Raw genomic sequence first — 16,834 nt, 5'->3', positions numbered from 1 at the left:
CAAACAGAGAGGAAGCAAGCTTAGTCTTAACAAACATTCAGTCTCTTCCACATAAGAAGTCAGCAGTAGTGAGAATCACTGAGTCAAACCTACATACAAGTTTCAGCCAAAGTATACGTTAGAATGTTAATTGTTTTCAAAATCGTAGTAATTGCATTATAAGCCTTTATAGGTCATTTATAGACCTATGTTATATTCACAGCACTGAGGTTGATCACTTATTTTTAAGTAAAAAAAAAAGGAGTCACCAAAGAAAATGTTAGTTACGAGACAACAATGTGCATTCTGAGACCAGTAAAGATTAAGCTTTATTTTTGTAATCCTAAAAAACACTGCATAGTTAAATAATAACAATGGAACTGGCAATCAGATAAATCAAAAGTGTAGCCGGCTTTTCAGGAAAACACTGGATGTCGAAAAGGAAACATTTCCATGCTCTCTGCTTTGTCATGGTCTGAAAGTTACGGATTGAGGCTAGGGAAGTAAAAGAGCACTGAAATTAGTCAAAGTCTTACATCCCTCAGTTGCGTTTTGGGTATGAATGACAAGTAGATGAGGAGTGGCAAAGCAAGATGGAAAGCCACCGAACAGAACAGAGGGGAACAAGATTGATTTCTAATTAATGAGATCGTTGCTATAATAAAAGAGTAGACGGTCTCTGCTGGCAGTAGATCATTGGGGACCGTTTTTGACATTCAGTCCTAATCAGACCTGCACAGCTTGGTAAGCAAGCGCTTATTGCCGTCATTAACACTAGCATAACCTTTCTCTTTCTCCTTTCTCCTCCCCACCTCCTCTCTGTCTTAACCTCTACTCTACAAACCTCTAATGTCTGCTTTACTAAACAGTGGGGATCAATCCACCCCTCTTTAAGTCTTAATCTTCTGCTGTGAGAACATGGTGACATATACATCAGCAAGAAGGTCTCTGAAAAAAGTTATACCATGCTTGTATTGAGAGAAAATATTAAAGCTAAGTAAGGTCATGTAGGAGCTTCACTTCACAAAGCTTTACAGGAATCAGGGTAGCTTTCCAGGCCCGTTCTTTGCCCTCTCCACTTCCAGGTCATGTACTGTGTAAAACCAGATTTACCGGATAAAATCGTATCCCCGAAAACAGGTAAAAAAGGTAACAATTTAGAGAAGGTGGAGCTTTCTGGAAGAACAGTCCATTTCCAATTGCTTTAGTATGCATGGGCCACTTTAAAATATGGATGTTATTAAACATCTATTCATGTGAAACATGTAAGTTTGAAGGGATTTTAATTTTGTTTCAGAATGTAACTGCTGGTATTAAAGCTGAAGCTATGCTACAGAAGACCTCTGCCACAAATTTACTGAACAGGGAAGTCTGCATCCATGAAATACATTTAAAAGTTTTTAAAGCTCTGCTTTAGCACAGACTTACAAAACATGGAAGAAGTAGCTTTATATCTGTAATAGTGAACATTACAGCTTTTTATTGTTTATGATTACAGCCTTTTTTCTCTCCACTTCCACAAGCTTTAGGCTACTGAGGAGCAATAATTCGAGCAACTCTCCGAGTGGCGGCTTATGTATTTTACATAAACAGCACCACAGTCTAAACACACGCAACAAAAATCCCAGGGGAGATTAAGGGTTCAGGGTAATTAAGATAAAAGTTTGGGGTAAAATAATGTGAACGCGCCTATAAATAGGTTTGTTTTGAAAATCTGACTGGAAATTATTTCTCTCTTTCTCTCGCTCTCCCTTATCTTTCGGTTCCCAACATTATTTGTTGGACAAGAAATAACAACCAATGTTAAACTTAAGATATGCAAGGAACATCTACTAGGTATTTATTTTATCAATACTTTATCAAAACAATAAAAATAACCAGAACTAATTAGTTTTCAATTAGACAGACTTCTCAGGTTAATGGACAGTTAAATTTTTTCCTGTCAGTTAAAGCGCCATAAATTAAACGTTAGTCATATCTAACAACATGTTTTTATTCAGTCATTTTATGTTAATGAGTGACTTAAAAATTACTGTTTCTAATATCAGTATACTGTGTAAAATGTGGTCAAAAGAAGAAAGATGTGCAAAACGCAAAGCCATATTTTCTACTGCAACTGTTCAGTTGTTCATACTGTCAACAGCTTTGGTTATTCAGTTAAGTAGGATCCAGTATATCTAGCTTACTCAATAGACACAGGAAAAGCTGTGCATTTTCCATAAGTGTTGGACAATCTTATCTTTTTTGAACTTTCAATCTTTATCTGTCATGGAACATGAGGGATTTTAAAATAATTAAGGCTCCTTCAAAGGTTTGAGCCAAATAACGCCCCCAATTACCATCCACAATGTCCTTCATTGAGGCAAATTCATGCTTATGCAGACATACACTGTGTATGTAATAATGAATAATGTAAATAATCTTGTTAAATGAAACTATGCAGTTCAAAGAAAATTTATTTTATTTTTACTGGCCGAGACAGGCATCCACACAAAAATAGTTCCAGTTGTGAAACATTTGATACAAAACAAGCAAAACAGTCCAATTATTAAAAAAAAATTAAACATCCAGACTAAAACAGTAGAAATGTCTAAAAGAGTAATAATTCATAAGATTCTGTAAAACCACCTACCATGATCTTTAGGTGTTTGGGTTTTGGGCTTCTTTTTGTCTTTGTTTCTTCACTAATATTTAATGTTCTCCAGCGGCTGCTATTGTAGTTCATACATTTAGGATTTAGCTTCTACTTTGTGGGTTCTTTGTACATTTTGTATTGTTTTAGTTAGATTTCTTCCATGCTCACTACATTCCTCCTGACAGCTTATCCGTCTTCATTCGTATCAGAGGTTCCACATCTCCATCTGATTGCTCTTTGCTGTATCTGCCTTACCTTTCTCCACACATCCCCTTGTATTTAAGCTCCCTGGTTTTCACTACACCGGTTTCTTCCATTGTTCTGCTTTGCATTCTGTTTACCTGCCATTTTCTCTGTTACCCTGCTGTTTGACTGCCTGTTTATTCTACCCGGTGTTTCACACGTGACTACTTTTGTAAGTTTCTTCATTTATTATTCAATCTTCAGTTTTGCCACTACCATGCTCTGCTCTTGGGTCCTCCTTCAACCAAACCATGAGATGTGAATGCCTCTAAGGATTTAACATTTAAATGTGTAAGGTCAAAAGTTCCTTAGGATTTAAGAATGTTTTTTTCCTTTATATCACGAAGATGAGGCAGCTTGAAAGCTGTTCTATAGTTCACTGCAAACCTTATTAAATAATCTAAAATATTTACCAGTAAACATGAACAGCTTCCTCCCAAGTTCTTGTAGGGAATATACATTTTCTTGAGGTTTCTTTTAGGTTTTCAGAATATAATATATATATATTTTTTTTTTTTTCAATTACTGTATGGTTCTGGTTTGGACTCTCTCTACAATTATTTACTGTAATTACTTACCTTTATTCAAATAAGTCAAATTTCAGTTTAACTCTGAGTTTAAAATTGACACACACTGGGGCCTGCAGAGACTAGGAGGTCTCAGGTTTAAAATGTGGTAATGTCACAGAAGAATTAGGAATTTCCTGAGAAATAATATGTGTGAATTTGTTGATGCATGAACAATCAGCCTCTGCCAGCCTGCTGCTGTGCTTTCTGGCCAAAGAGGGCCTGCCTTGCTGTTTGAGCAAGGCTGGTGCTGAATGGGGGCGGGGTAGGGCTTGAGCTAATCCCTCTGTGCCAAGGGATGGGGGCCCAGCACCCATCCAGTGTCACCATGCCGCCGATTCCTCTGTAGTGGGTCCACTGGGGCACTACAAGTCCCGCTGAATGCTATCAGCACAGACGACACACTGCCCCCCCAAGCAGGGATTACGTTTCTTTAAATGAGGCTGCCAAGAGGAGGGTACAACAGTAGGAGAAAAAAAAAGGAGGAGGCACGCTTTCCTCCGGCAGGAGCTGAAGAAGAGAATGAACCGACATACCAATCTGTAATTATTGGGAAGTGACGTCCATATCAAAAAAGTAGGCATCAGTGTCAAAATGTGGCCAGGAACTATTTGGTCATAGAGTTTAATGCAGTCTTTTTCCATTAGAAGCTCGTCATGAGGACAACCGAGTTTATTTTGACGTAGTCTTTTGTTAAGGTGTTATCTCATTTTCTGACACAGGAGATGATTGGTATCTTAAAATAAATATCAAAAAGGCTTCGGAGAAAGAAAACTGTTAACCACCTGTGAACAAAAAGGTGGGTCCCTGTTGAACATTTTAAGGTAGTCCTTTTAATACCATTATGGATTACGTTGAGGGAAGTTTATTCCTACACAACAATATTTAATTTGCACCAGTATTTTTAGTCTAAAATAATTTAGTTTCAATTGGTAAGATGATTGTGTAACTTTCCATGTGGACACGTCACTATGCAGATCAAAAGAAGTCAATAACAATGAAACAACAGCCGTAAATTCAGTTCAATTAAAAACAAGCATCGCTGAAGGCATTTGTTTGAATAGAATCAGATAGGTGCCGTATTGTTAAAGAGTTTTATCTTATTCACTTCAACGCCTGTTTTTAACTCTTCCACTCTCGGCCCTTGGATCTTCTTCTGGCTTATCTTTTCCAAATTTTGCTTTCCATGTCTTTGGATACATTAATAGAATGATCCAAGACTTTGACATGACCTCCCTGCTTTTATCCTGTTTGCTCTGCACTGTTTAAAGACCTTCCACTGGCTTTCTATAACCATCTATAACCACAACAATGTCGGTTGTGCTCTGACTGAAATATCCATAGCGGTTGGTGTTCTTCTGATAATAGATTCTCCAAAAGCATCCACTGCATTCAGAGAATATTGGTATTCGTAGCATGCTGTTTACCAGAGCATGGGAGCAGGGTTAACTTGAAAGCTGGGCAGGCATTCTGGGAAGTTCATTAATTTTGTATGATATATTCACTCACACTACACATTTTTATATGCCATACTGTTGCCAGAACCAGTAACATCTCTCTTTTACAATGTGAGGGTCAATACTCAGAGAGTCATGCCAAGGTCTCTCTATATATAGCATCCTTTGCAGTGAAAGTCAAAGTTACATCTACTGTATCTGAAATGTGACGATAGGTTCAGGACAAAGTAAGAAAGCATGCAATGTTTATGCCGCCATGCTGGACAGAAGGTGGCAGCACCCCGTTGGGAGTAGCATCGGGACACACGGTTGTGTTGTTTCTCTTGGGCAAAAACTGGTATAAATTATTTACTTTTGATTAACATTTTTTTTAAATGTGAGAAGCTGATACATTAGAGTAAGTTTAGTTTCTTGACGGTAAAGACGTATACAATTTACAGTGAGGGAATTTCAGCTTAAATATTCATACTACCAATCTCAACAGCAGGAGACATTAGTAGGCTGCCTGCCTGTTGTTTAATTGATCTGAAATAAACACCAATAAGGCGTTGCCAGATTCACCTGGATAATATATAAAATGCACAAAGTATTTAGAAGACGTTGTCAGGCGTTGACATTTTGTTTGGAAACGCCTGTCCAGTTTGCCATCAAAGTTCTTCAAAGAACCTCAGCAACAACATAATTGAGCAAACCTTCTCCTGTGCAGGTGAGATATTCAAAAGTCATGTATTTTGAGGCATACGACAAGCTGAAGGATGTTTAAACATTTCTGTTTTGGAGCTTCCAGCCGAGACTGTTTTTCTTTGAGTTTGAGGCAAAAGTTGGTGTGTGTGTGTGTGTGTGTGTGTGTGTGTGTGTGTGTGTGTGTGTGTGTGTGTGTGTGTGTGTGTGTGTGTGTGTGTGTGTGTGTGTGTGTGTGTGTGTGCTCGCACAAACTAGGCTAAACCCAGTGGAGACCCGATCAGCTGTGTGTCCAAGATGAGCAGCATATTATATAGATGACTTCCTTTGTTTACTTGTCCATTATATTAAAAATATAAGCAGAACAGATAGGTGTCAATGTTAATATTACTGCTTCAGCAAACACATTAGCATAAATGATACATAACCAAAGAAAATTTGCACTGTATTATAGTAATTTCTCTTTCATTTGACTATGGGGTGCCAGTAAATTATGCTTAACCTGACACCCGTTTTCTTATTTTAGATAGATGACAAGACTACCAGACCTGTTCTATGATGCAAATTTTGAAAGACTCTTAAAATTACCCAGACAGAGTGCATAATATATTTGCAAATTAATGGAAAAAGGAACGGTGAGCTGTCCGTGAGGGCAGTGTGAGCTTCTCCGCAGGATGCAGCCTGTATTATCAGCGAAGAGGCACTCCACATCAGGCAAACCCCCAACAGACGAGCGCACACTCAAACATCCTGAATGTACTTACAGCCACTCATCTGCCCACTCATAAAAGTAAATGAAATCACAACTCACATTTGCTTGTTAAGAGCTTTCCTGTTTTGGCTGGAAGACGAATCTACTGAGGAAACTGAAAATAAAAAATGTAGCAGCTTATTGCTGCTTGCCCAGATAAGACTGGCAAGAGGCACACACCTCTGCCTGGCAGCCATCCAGTCGCTGTCTTTGTTTCTGTAGTTCTTCTCGGCACACCTGGCACCCTGCTGGCTTTATTTCAGCCGCGGCCATGCAAGGGCTAACAGTTTTACTAGTAACTACAAAAATTATGAGGCAAATCGGTTTTCCGAGATGAAAATATGTAGGTTGCGTTTGACGCCTCAGCTACGCGTATTAACGCAAGAAACATCTTCAGACAAGCATTTAAAACCTGAAAAAGAAGAAAGCGCTAACCTTCTCCTCATGTTATCATATCATACGCCCTGTTGTTACATTGACACTGATAATTGCAACAGCCTGCTGATCGGGACGCTTGTGTTTAGCCAGTGGAACATCTGACCTGTCTCTGTGTCATGATGGATCACCCACTAAGAGCCGGGCGCTATGCACATGGCCAGCCAGGCATGTGTGACAAAGGGAAGATGCCGACCGAATATCCATTTTCATTTCTCGCCCATCTGCTCCTTTGATAGAAAGGAAACTGGCATATCTCGGAGAGTAAAATGGTCTTTAAATGGTTCATCATTCAGTGTCCAGAAAGACAGAACAGCCAAACACATGCGGCAATGCTTCGCAAGCAGCATTACGCTTGACACAGTTCTCTGTGCTCTGTGAAGTGACCTATTCAGATGAAGCAGCGGGACGCAGAGAGAGACGTAGGAGCAAATGGATGCGCAGGTTTGGGCTCTTGAAAACACAAGTGTTTCTTTTGCTCGCAAGAGGGTCATCTGTTACCATTAGCCCTCAATTTGTTCCTCTCACGTCTCTGTGGTTTCAGGGTCCCTCCTTGAAAACTAGGTCAGTCCTTTGATGGTTCCCCAACTAATGATTAATGCACCGCAGAGATGTTTTGACTTTTTTCTTGCATTCAGGTACACAAATACGAGATGTCGTCAAAAATGAGATGCAAACTAGTCAAAGTAGACTGCAGTGATAGACCGATTGAATGAGATATCATCCGTAACTGGTTTGCAAGAAATGGTCAGAGGTCAGACAGCAGACACTCGACAGCCTCCTCAGAGGCTAAGTAGTGCAGAGGGTGATAGTGACATCTAGATAGCTGCTGCAGTCCTGGCCAACTCATGTTCTATCAAGGGTCCCATTGTGTGTGGACTCAAGACGAGTTTCCAGAACATCTTGTGTGACCAGATGTCTGGTAGGATAATACCTGTCTCTATAAATACAGTCTTTTATAGCCTTGACCCCTTTTTAACCTTAGCTTTACCTCATAAATTGTGGTTGTTGTTCTATTGGCATACCTTAGCAGATAGTCAATGGCCTATCACTTTGCAAGACACATTGGCTTGTTTCTTGTGGCCTCCCGGAAGAAGTTACTGGAAATGCACGGTCTATTCTCTTTGGCTTTCACTGAATGAGCTCAATGTGTTTCAAGATGATGGATTCATCCTTAAGTTCCCTGACGGCTGGCCAGTTGGAAACTCAAAAATCAGACCTTTTTTAAGTCAGTGAACACACAATACCAGGTCTACCCTGTCAACGCCCTTTGTTTTGAAAGTTGTAATTTCAAAAAGCTGACTACCTATAAGCTATTCTCTGTAACCAAAAGTCAGAGGAAGCAATGAGATGTAATTTAAAAGATGTCAATTTAAAAGGAAACTGTATGTTGTAAGAGGTTGTAACATATTTACATTTCATTTAAGCTGCGAAAAAGCAAAAGAGAGAGACCTCAACAGACATCCGAACGGTTGAATGTTGTACTGCTGAGTCGCTCTGTTTTAGTTCCACCGCTGTCTGGTAATAAATAAATATACTGGCTTTTGAAACACTGGCTGCCTTTAGAATATCTAAGATTTAAGGTAAGGGTCTACATTCTCCAAGGAATTCACACAGACGCTTTCTTTCATTTGGGTAATGAATGGCTAATCACTAAATACCTGATCCAAATCTTAAAAGAAGGGGAAAAATTCACATTTGATTGATGGATCACAACCTACATTTAAAGGCCACCTTAGAAAAAGAAGACACAGGAGCATTAGACAAAATAAACGAAGAGGCTAAAATTGCATTTAAATTCAAATAGGCTGTTCGTGAGCTGATCAAGGTTAAAACCCCAGCCTTAAAAAGTCAAAGTGGTGGAGCCACCTGAAGTGAGTTGGAGAATAACGTAGGGCATCCATGAAGACACAGACAGCTCCTCCACCCAATTCAAGGCCCTTAAGGATGCTGTCTGCAGCCAAATTATCCAAAGACAACACCTATGAGAGAATCACTCAAAAAACAAACAAAAGGTCTTCAAAAGCATCCAGTGCCGCAAACTTGACTATTTGGACTTTGAAAGGGAGACCCAAACAAGGGGAATTCAAAAGTTTAACAGAATGTTATTCACCGACAAGAAGAACATGCAACTTGAACAGTCCTGGTAGCTTCACACATTACTAGCATGACAAGCAGATCTCAATGGAGATGTTTTCTACACAGTGGAGGGAGTTCAATCATAATCAGAGGGAGTTTTTTCCCTTTAGTGGACCAATGGAGCTTTAAGCTGTATGGACGATCAAAGCGTAGATGTTGCAGCTCAAATCTCTATTGACTGAGATACCTCTTCTGTGCAAGGCTGAGTCTTGCATTAGAACAACACTGCAGTTCACAAAACCTGTTTGGTAACATTTAGAGCATCCTGCCTGTCACACTAATCTAAATCAACTCAAACACCTTTGGTGACGGATGTCAAAGCACCAAAACCTGCATCAGTCCCAGACCACAGACGGGCTTCATGCTGCCACCATCACCACATGGAGCAAAGTTCCAGAAACCTACTCAAAGTATTGCATCAAGCATGATCAATAAAGCTTTGAGTCAGTCAACCAGAGTGGTGGGACTAACCGGCCCTTTTATGTGACACTTTAGTTCTGTTTCCGTTTCTTTTGGCTAATGGTCTTAAACTTTTTATCAGATGAACAACTTACCTGAGTTTCAATGCACTTTTCAATATTTTCCCCACTCTATTTGTTTTGCTACTTGATTCCCTTTATTTTGCGTTGGGTTCAGCATACAACCTGGCTACAGTCCAACAGGGTAAAAAGTATTGTTAACGGTTTCTCAAAAGCTGAGCGTTCTGATTTCTACTTTTAAACTTTTGAGGTTTTGCTCTGATTGTAGGTGAATTAAAAGCAAGTGGCCATTTTTTATGTCGACAGTTTTCTACTCACGAAGGTTAACGCACATCTGGCTTTCTTGAATGACATCTTCTCTTTCTTTCCCTTTTTGAAGAGCAGCTTAAAGAAATGGGCTTATGTGTCTTGTCATATATCACAGGAAAAGAGGAAGTCATAGATTGCTGAAGGTAACCTTTTACTCTGGAAAATTAAAACTTATTTTACCAAAACGGTCACTAATTTTGGCAATAGCAAATTTGTGAACAATACACAGTTCTAAACAGAGGGTTCCCCCCCTCCCCGCCCCCTAACAACCCCCCCCCCCCCACCACACTCTCTCATCAATAATTGCATTAAAAATAGTGGTTGAATCTTACTTTTACTTTTTACTATGACACTATGCTACTAAAATAAAAATAAAAAACTATTTCAGGTTTTTGTACAAAGATCTACCAGGAGGAACCAATGTGGAGGTTTCTGTGTGTCAGCTCCTACTGAATGTTGTTCCTGTAATGATGGGGGCATTGTATGCTTCAGCCTGTATGAACGCTCAGGGGCTGTTGTGAATGGCTTGTTCATTCTTTTACAATATAGCAAACAAGCTGATATTCAGAAGCAAAAAAAAAAGCTAATAAATGCACAACATGCAAATACAAAAGCTGTGTAGATAGCCGCTTACACAATCTCCAGGGTTTTAGCCACCACAGGTGTAATTAAAGGCCAGCTAATTGACAAAAAAATATCAATGCAGACAGGCACTGACATTAGGAAAACAATTACAATTGGGGTTTTTAAAAAAAGAAAAATGACCAAATCAGAAATAAATACCCTGCACCTTGACATCTTATTGGCCTTGTTTCTGCTCAGAACTCTTTTTGGCAACTCCTTTCTGACTTTCAGAGGACACCACGTTGCAATCCCATTTCCCCTCTCCAATCTTTTCCATTGCTCTGTGTCCCAAAGAATTTCCTACTTTCATACACAGGAAAGATGTCCTTGTTTGTAAACTGTTGAGCTCTAAATGAAAGGCCATGTTTTCTCGTTCTAAAACAGTCGGACAAATGTTGGCCCCCTCCGTTTCTTCCCCACCGCAGTGTCACTGTCCCTTTTTTTTGTAACGCTGTCGTTGGTCTGTGTGGAAGTGAACACGCAAGAACGAACACATCCACAGAAGAGGAACAAAGGACGACCCAAATGAAAACCAGCTCCCTGTGATTAACTGTGTTTAGATACGAGGGTCTGGGTTTTGTATTCTGATATTGCTTCTTATAAACACGCGGTGGCTTTGCGGAAGCCGTCTTGCATTCCCGCAGCAGTGTTGAAAAGAGGTCAAACGCTAAATGAAAATGCATATCTAAGGTTACTGCTTTCTGAGTGCAGCAAAAATAGTTCAAAAGGTTTGTTTGATTATTTAGACGTCAGGCTTCGCTTCTTCGTTTTTTTTTTTTCTTCCTTCCGTCCCTTCTCTTAAAGAGAGGTGGGCATGTGTCTGACACATGCTCTCGCCCTGGACTCTGAATGCAAGCACAAGAGTCGTCACAAATCCTTTCATTTCTCCCGCTTCTTGTTTCCCAGCAGTTCATCCTCTCTCTCCGCAGTGTTTCTATTTCCATTTTGTCCACCGTGACCCTGCCAATACACCCACCTCCTCAAATATTTCACTGTGAGCAACACAGCCTCTCTTGGTCATTTCAATCTGATCGTTTAACACAGTAAGCACGTCTGCAGCGTGCACGCAAAGCAATGCTGCCCACACACGGTGTTATCACTCAAAAGCAACAGAGAGGCAAGAGGCACCGAGGTCGGGTCAGAAACTCAATTACTGTGCCGCTGCTCCAAATCTTCCTTTTTTTTTTTGCTTTACAGCGTGAGCTAAGGTGGTTCCTTAGAGACACTAACCTGCTGCCCTTTGTTTACAGGGTCACCAGTCTCTTTACTTCTTCAGTCTTTGCCTCCCTCCTTCAGAGTTAGTTCTCTTTTCCAAAGCCCTTCAACAACCCCAATGAGAGAATCACAGACAGTTTGCAACCCCCCCCCCCCCCCCCCCCCCCCCCCCCCCCCCGCTTAACACACGCAGGACTTTCAGTGATTATCTCACTCACACTGACCCAAATGTAATCCAAATCTAAGGCGCAGAGATGGCATAAAGTAATTGATATTGAAATAAAATTTTCAACGTTGACATACAAAAGCGCATTTAGATTAGGCAACACATTTTTTTTAAACGTAGCGCCTGATCCTTTCACATGACCAGCCTGTTTCATTCAGCTACTGCTTTTTGAGTTTTGAACTCTGGCCGGAGAGCATTTGTAAACGCGATGAGACAAAGGGAACCATTTCACTTAGCAGGATGGGAAAGGCAAGGGAATATGGCAATCAAGTGAGGCAGATGTGGGTTATTTCTAAAGGTAGAGAAATGAGGACAAAAACATGGCCCCTTGCCTTTAAATTCAAAAGCGAGGTTGAGAATATGACTTCCAGCCGTGTTTTTGCACGTTATGGGAATAACCGGGAAGATGCTGATAGCGGAAACTGCTGATCAGTCGTGTGAGGTAAATGTTCGCAACGTCAGAACTTATTCAGCAAATGTGTTTACATCTCCCGTTTAGAGCATTGACACTTTTTATGAGATACTAAAAACACCTCAAGTTAGCTTAAAAACTTTTTTTGCAAAACCCGAGGAAGTTATTTAAAATTTAGCCATCTCCATCAATCTTTTTTAATGCAGTGTTTCAAAATGTGTGTAAAAAAACATTGACGGAAACACGGTTGTAGCGGAGGACATGGATTTAAAGCATTGATGATGTTACAACTAATGATGTAAGGCTGTGATATCCGTCCTGGTGTTCACTGCATTGGTTTCCAAAATATTTGCAAAGATAAAAATAAAAAATGCACAGAGGATTAGGGTGGCCAGAGTTTACTTTGAAGTACCAATTATGTAGTCTGCCAGGAAATGCAAGGTGGCCGTGTTTCTGGCCACATCTGCCGAGAATCGTCACCAAAAAGACAGACGAGAGTGGATTCAGTTGAACCCGGGAGGCCATAACCGTCATTTTAGCCAAGACCAGTGGAGGGAGGAAAAACAACCTTTTCACAGGTTTAATCAGTAAACATGGTCCAGTTTATGTTAAAAGTTGCATTTAGAAAGCAGAAGCCGAGTCAGTGATGCTTTAAGTCTCTAAATGAAATCCTTCAACATGATTTTACACTTTATAGACAGCTTGATTGTAATCTGTCATCTGAATGACTGCTATTCTCACCATTCACTGATGTAACACCACCAGAACATGGTTAAGAACACACACAAAGATTGCAAACAAATAAAAAAGAAGTATATAAATCGATATATACCAGTTCAAGACTTGAAGACAGTCATCCTTTGTATCACTGTTTTCTTCAGCCCTGTTGTCCATGTTCACATTCACCGTGGTTTGTGTTTCATCAAAGTCACACTGTGGCTCAAACACATAAAACGGCGAACCATGCAGGTGTAACCCTGTTGCTGCCGGAGCTTCCCTACTCTACCCGAGTTGTTTCCCTTTCAGGAAGAGGTCTGTGTGTATGGAGATATGTATAAATGCTCCCTTTGGTTGCTTTTCTGTTGAAGAAATTCACATTTTTTTATGCTGCTGTGTTTCTATTACAACGGTACAGTTGGTGAAAAGGAAATGCAGCCCTGGCAAGTAGTTGCTTTACTAAAAACTATTAGACTCATGTACTGCTGAAACCAGATAGTCACGTACACTGTATAAAGCACATTACCTTTGGTCTCCCTCTCTGACATTGATTCAGACTAGATATTTTATATTTTAGGCCAGTTAAGATAACTGCCAGAATAAAGTGAGAATTGTTTTATTCGATTATAATTCAGAAGTTTACTTAGGTTAATTAAGATTACACTGCCTCTCAACAACTCGAGCAAGTCAAGATAAAATTGTCATCGGATCATAATCTACTAAAAATTTAAGGTTACCTGGACGTATTTTAAGGTTACGTCTCCGACACACTGCTTCTTCACGTGACAGCATGGAAAATAAAAAATAGATCGACTAAGACATTCAGAAGAAAATTTGGGACCTGCACACGGCCGATGCCTAAGGGTGCCTCGTTCATCTTTTCAAACAGATTACGCTCGTAGAAGAGACACCGACTGCAATGTCTAGCTATCGTACTGTTCAGGAAGGAGATGGGTGCTACGTCCCAGAGATAGACGTGTTTTGGTGTGCATCACCACAGAACAAAAGCAAAGGAGCTTGTGATGAGGCTGACTGACGCTGGTGCCGACATGGGCTGAAAAAGAAGCCAGTGTTTTAAAAACCAATATGAAAAGCCAATTTGCAAATTCACACAGGGGAAAAAGACCTTACTTTTAGGGGACCTGTTCTATGGTATGGGGAAATTAAAATGTTACAAGGGTGGCAACAACATATTGTGGGGGAGTTTGACTGTAGCAGAGATTTGTAAACAGGTGGGGAGCTGGGAAATTAAAACTTAGGCTCTAATGGGTCACAAAAGTGATTACAGGGCGACAAATGTCAAAGTTTTAACAAAATCCTGATCTCAGTCCCACAGATAATGTGTGAGCAGAACTGAAAAGGTGTGTGTGTGCACAAGGCTGCCTGCAAACCGGACTCAGCTCGGTCAGGAGGAAGGTGTCCAAATTAACGTAAACTATTGTGAGAAGCTTGTGGAAGGCTACACAACTTTGACCCAGTTTAAAGCCAATTATACCAAATACTTAAGTACGTAAACGTATGAATTGTAACAAGGTAAAAAAAAAAAAATCTCAAAAATGATGTCTCGTTGTTCAGGCTTTAAGCAATATAAATCATAAAAGTTTAATGAGATTTAAAGTCAGTCATTTAGGGGGAAAAAAGTATGTTTATACAGTGTATAAATGTTTGGTTTCAACTGTGTATGAGGACCTCAGACTTCTCAGTCTCCACCTCAGAGAGATAATAAAGGAATAGACAAAACATTGATGCTTTCATTCATTTCCCCCAAACATGAGTCAACATTCTGCTTAACTCATTCAACATCGGCCTTCCAGCAAGAACCCTATAAAAACGACAATGACCTGTCGTCATGTGACAAAACACGAGGAGGGAAAAGCGAGCGGCTTGAAAGTGTTTCACATTTTTCCAGCTCTAACCCCGCTCTGGGTATCTTATCTGCTTCAATCCCCTCATCGTCATTTAAATCTCCCCCTACGCCATCCGATCCCAGCCGCAGCCCTGTTTAAATCTCTCCCTCCTCCCAGTCCAACACATTTCTAATGCTAATTATCTAAACCTCTCGCCGTGCGTTCTATCCCTCCCGTCCGCCAGCTTCTGCCTGAAATCGCTCCCCGCCCGTGCTCTTTATAAGCCTCCTTTCCTGCTCTTTCATCCTCTTCCTTTCCCCAAGGAATCACCCAAACTTTATGAAATATGTTATTATTTTTTTAACAAAGACATAACAAAGACATAATCGCTTTTTTTTTTTAAATGATCCATCACAGTAAAGCTGGATAAAAGCATGGGAATGTGACCTTTGTTGGCCAGCGGTGGCCTGCAAGGGTCACTGTCTCCGGTGTTAGGGATTGCAAGCACAGGTGTGCACAGCTTGGGAGGAAAACAGCGGATTTTATTTCCAGCATCAGGTGCAAACATGTCCCCTTGGGAAAGCTGGACAATTAGCTCTGCCCTCCCTTACGTTCCAAGCACCATCTATATTCTTTCACATCGGCAGCGCGATCGGAAGAGGCAACTCGCTTTGTCTGTTTGCTCTCTCAACTTTTACGCTCTCATTGAGTTGGAGGCATCGCGTTGTTTATTGCGGGCGAGGAGCCACCTACACGTTGAGCCGCTGATTCAGAGGAGTCCCACAAGCATCACCCCTGATTACCGTTACGTAAAAGCTGGTTAGCGTAAGCTGCAAAAAAACAGAATTCAGGAAAGCTTTACCTTGGGTGCACAGCAAAACATCTGCCTGAATGTGATCAATTGTTGCCCAGGAACTCTTTTCCCATGCACATCCAAGAAATATGGATTCATCTATTTTTTTTTCCCCCAAAGTAATTTTTTTTTGTCTGTTTTCAATAAAGGAAAAATGTTTAAAAGATATAAACATTTAGCAAAATTGACCACAAAATGCACCGCAGATTGATGTGGAAACAATATTGTTCCTGATTTTACCAGGATGCTTTCTGAACAGACCCCCCCCCACCCCCCCACCCGGTTCTATTTCTATTTCTAACCCACGCAGAAATAAAAACTCGTGAGACGAAAAGAGGACACCCCAGAAAGGTGCGCTCACCTTGATACTCCTGTCCGGGGGTGTAGGTCGTGGGGTTTCCTGTGATTTGGAGGGTCAGCAACACCTCTCCGCCGCCCTCCGCCACCCCGGCTCCCTCCATCTCCGCGTGGTGGGTGCACAGGAAGAAGAACGGGTTAAAACGGGGGTAGAAGCTCGCCGGCGGGGTCCCGAAATCCACATTGCTGCTCCCCAGCGCCAGGCAAAGCAAGAGACAGCCCAAAAGACCCCCAAGAGAGGCCCGCGCCACAGCCATTTGCCCCCTTCACCAAGCGGGCGGCTGAGGGGTTGGAGGAGCTGGAGGTGACTGGAGTGATGACTGGGAGCGTGGAAGGCACAGGTCGAGCTCCGGGGGACGGGGTGTGGAGTCCACAGATGAGGCGAGGTCCAGAAGTGGCTGTGTGAGGGGGGGTGCGTGTGTCTGTCCTGTGAGTGATATTTAGGTGTGTCAGAAAAACTGTTCTCAAGCTTGTTTTTCCTCCTGTCCTGCCTCCACTCTCAGGGAGTTCGGAGCTTCGCCTGAGCTGTCCTGCTCCGGCGTTTAAATACCTCACCCCCCCCTCCCTGTATTACCCTCTCTCCTCCCACCCTCCCTCCCTCCCTCCCTTCCCCTCTCTGGCTCTTCTAACATGAGCTCCACGCGTGTGCTGTACAACACGGCCTCCCTCCTCTCTCTCTCTCTCTCTTCCTCTCTCATCCAGCTCTTTTCTCCTCCCTCTTGTCTAGCAGTCTATCACTCTTCCTTTTCCCCCTAATCTTATGCTCTCCCTCTTTTATCGCCTTCTCTCTACCTCTTGGTAAAACACCGAGTTACTCCACGGCGCTCTTCTCCAGAGAGCTTGGCCGTCTTATCTCTATGCATCTGTTAGTTTCTTCATCCCTAACCAGCCCTCTGACAGATCCCCGTC

The 16,834-nt window shown here is 41.4% G+C and overlaps 1 protein-coding gene across 1 annotated transcript in view; it reads right to left on the bottom strand.

The window, feature by feature from the left end:
• LOC118560921 (reelin-like) overlaps window positions 1–16,495 on the bottom strand; it is a gene marked incomplete at its 3' end in the record, with an annotated part of 83,890 nt that extends 67,395 nt beyond the window's left edge. Inside the window, exon 1 of the mRNA XM_036132477.1 lies at window positions 15,930–16,495. Coding sequence (XP_035988370.1) covers window positions 15,930–16,182 — 253 coding nt within the window. The remainder of the gene's footprint in view (window positions 1–15,929) is intronic.
• Window positions 16,496–16,834: the final 339 nt, after the last annotated feature.

This window comes from Fundulus heteroclitus, unplaced genomic scaffold (assembly GCF_011125445.2).
Source record: "Fundulus heteroclitus isolate FHET01 unplaced genomic scaffold, MU-UCD_Fhet_4.1 scaffold_513, whole genome shotgun sequence".
NCBI lineage: Eukaryota > Metazoa > Chordata > Actinopteri > Cyprinodontiformes > Fundulidae > Fundulus > Fundulus heteroclitus.
The sequence above is the reverse complement of the archived record's forward strand: the minus strand, read 5'-3'. Positions and strand labels throughout refer to the sequence as shown.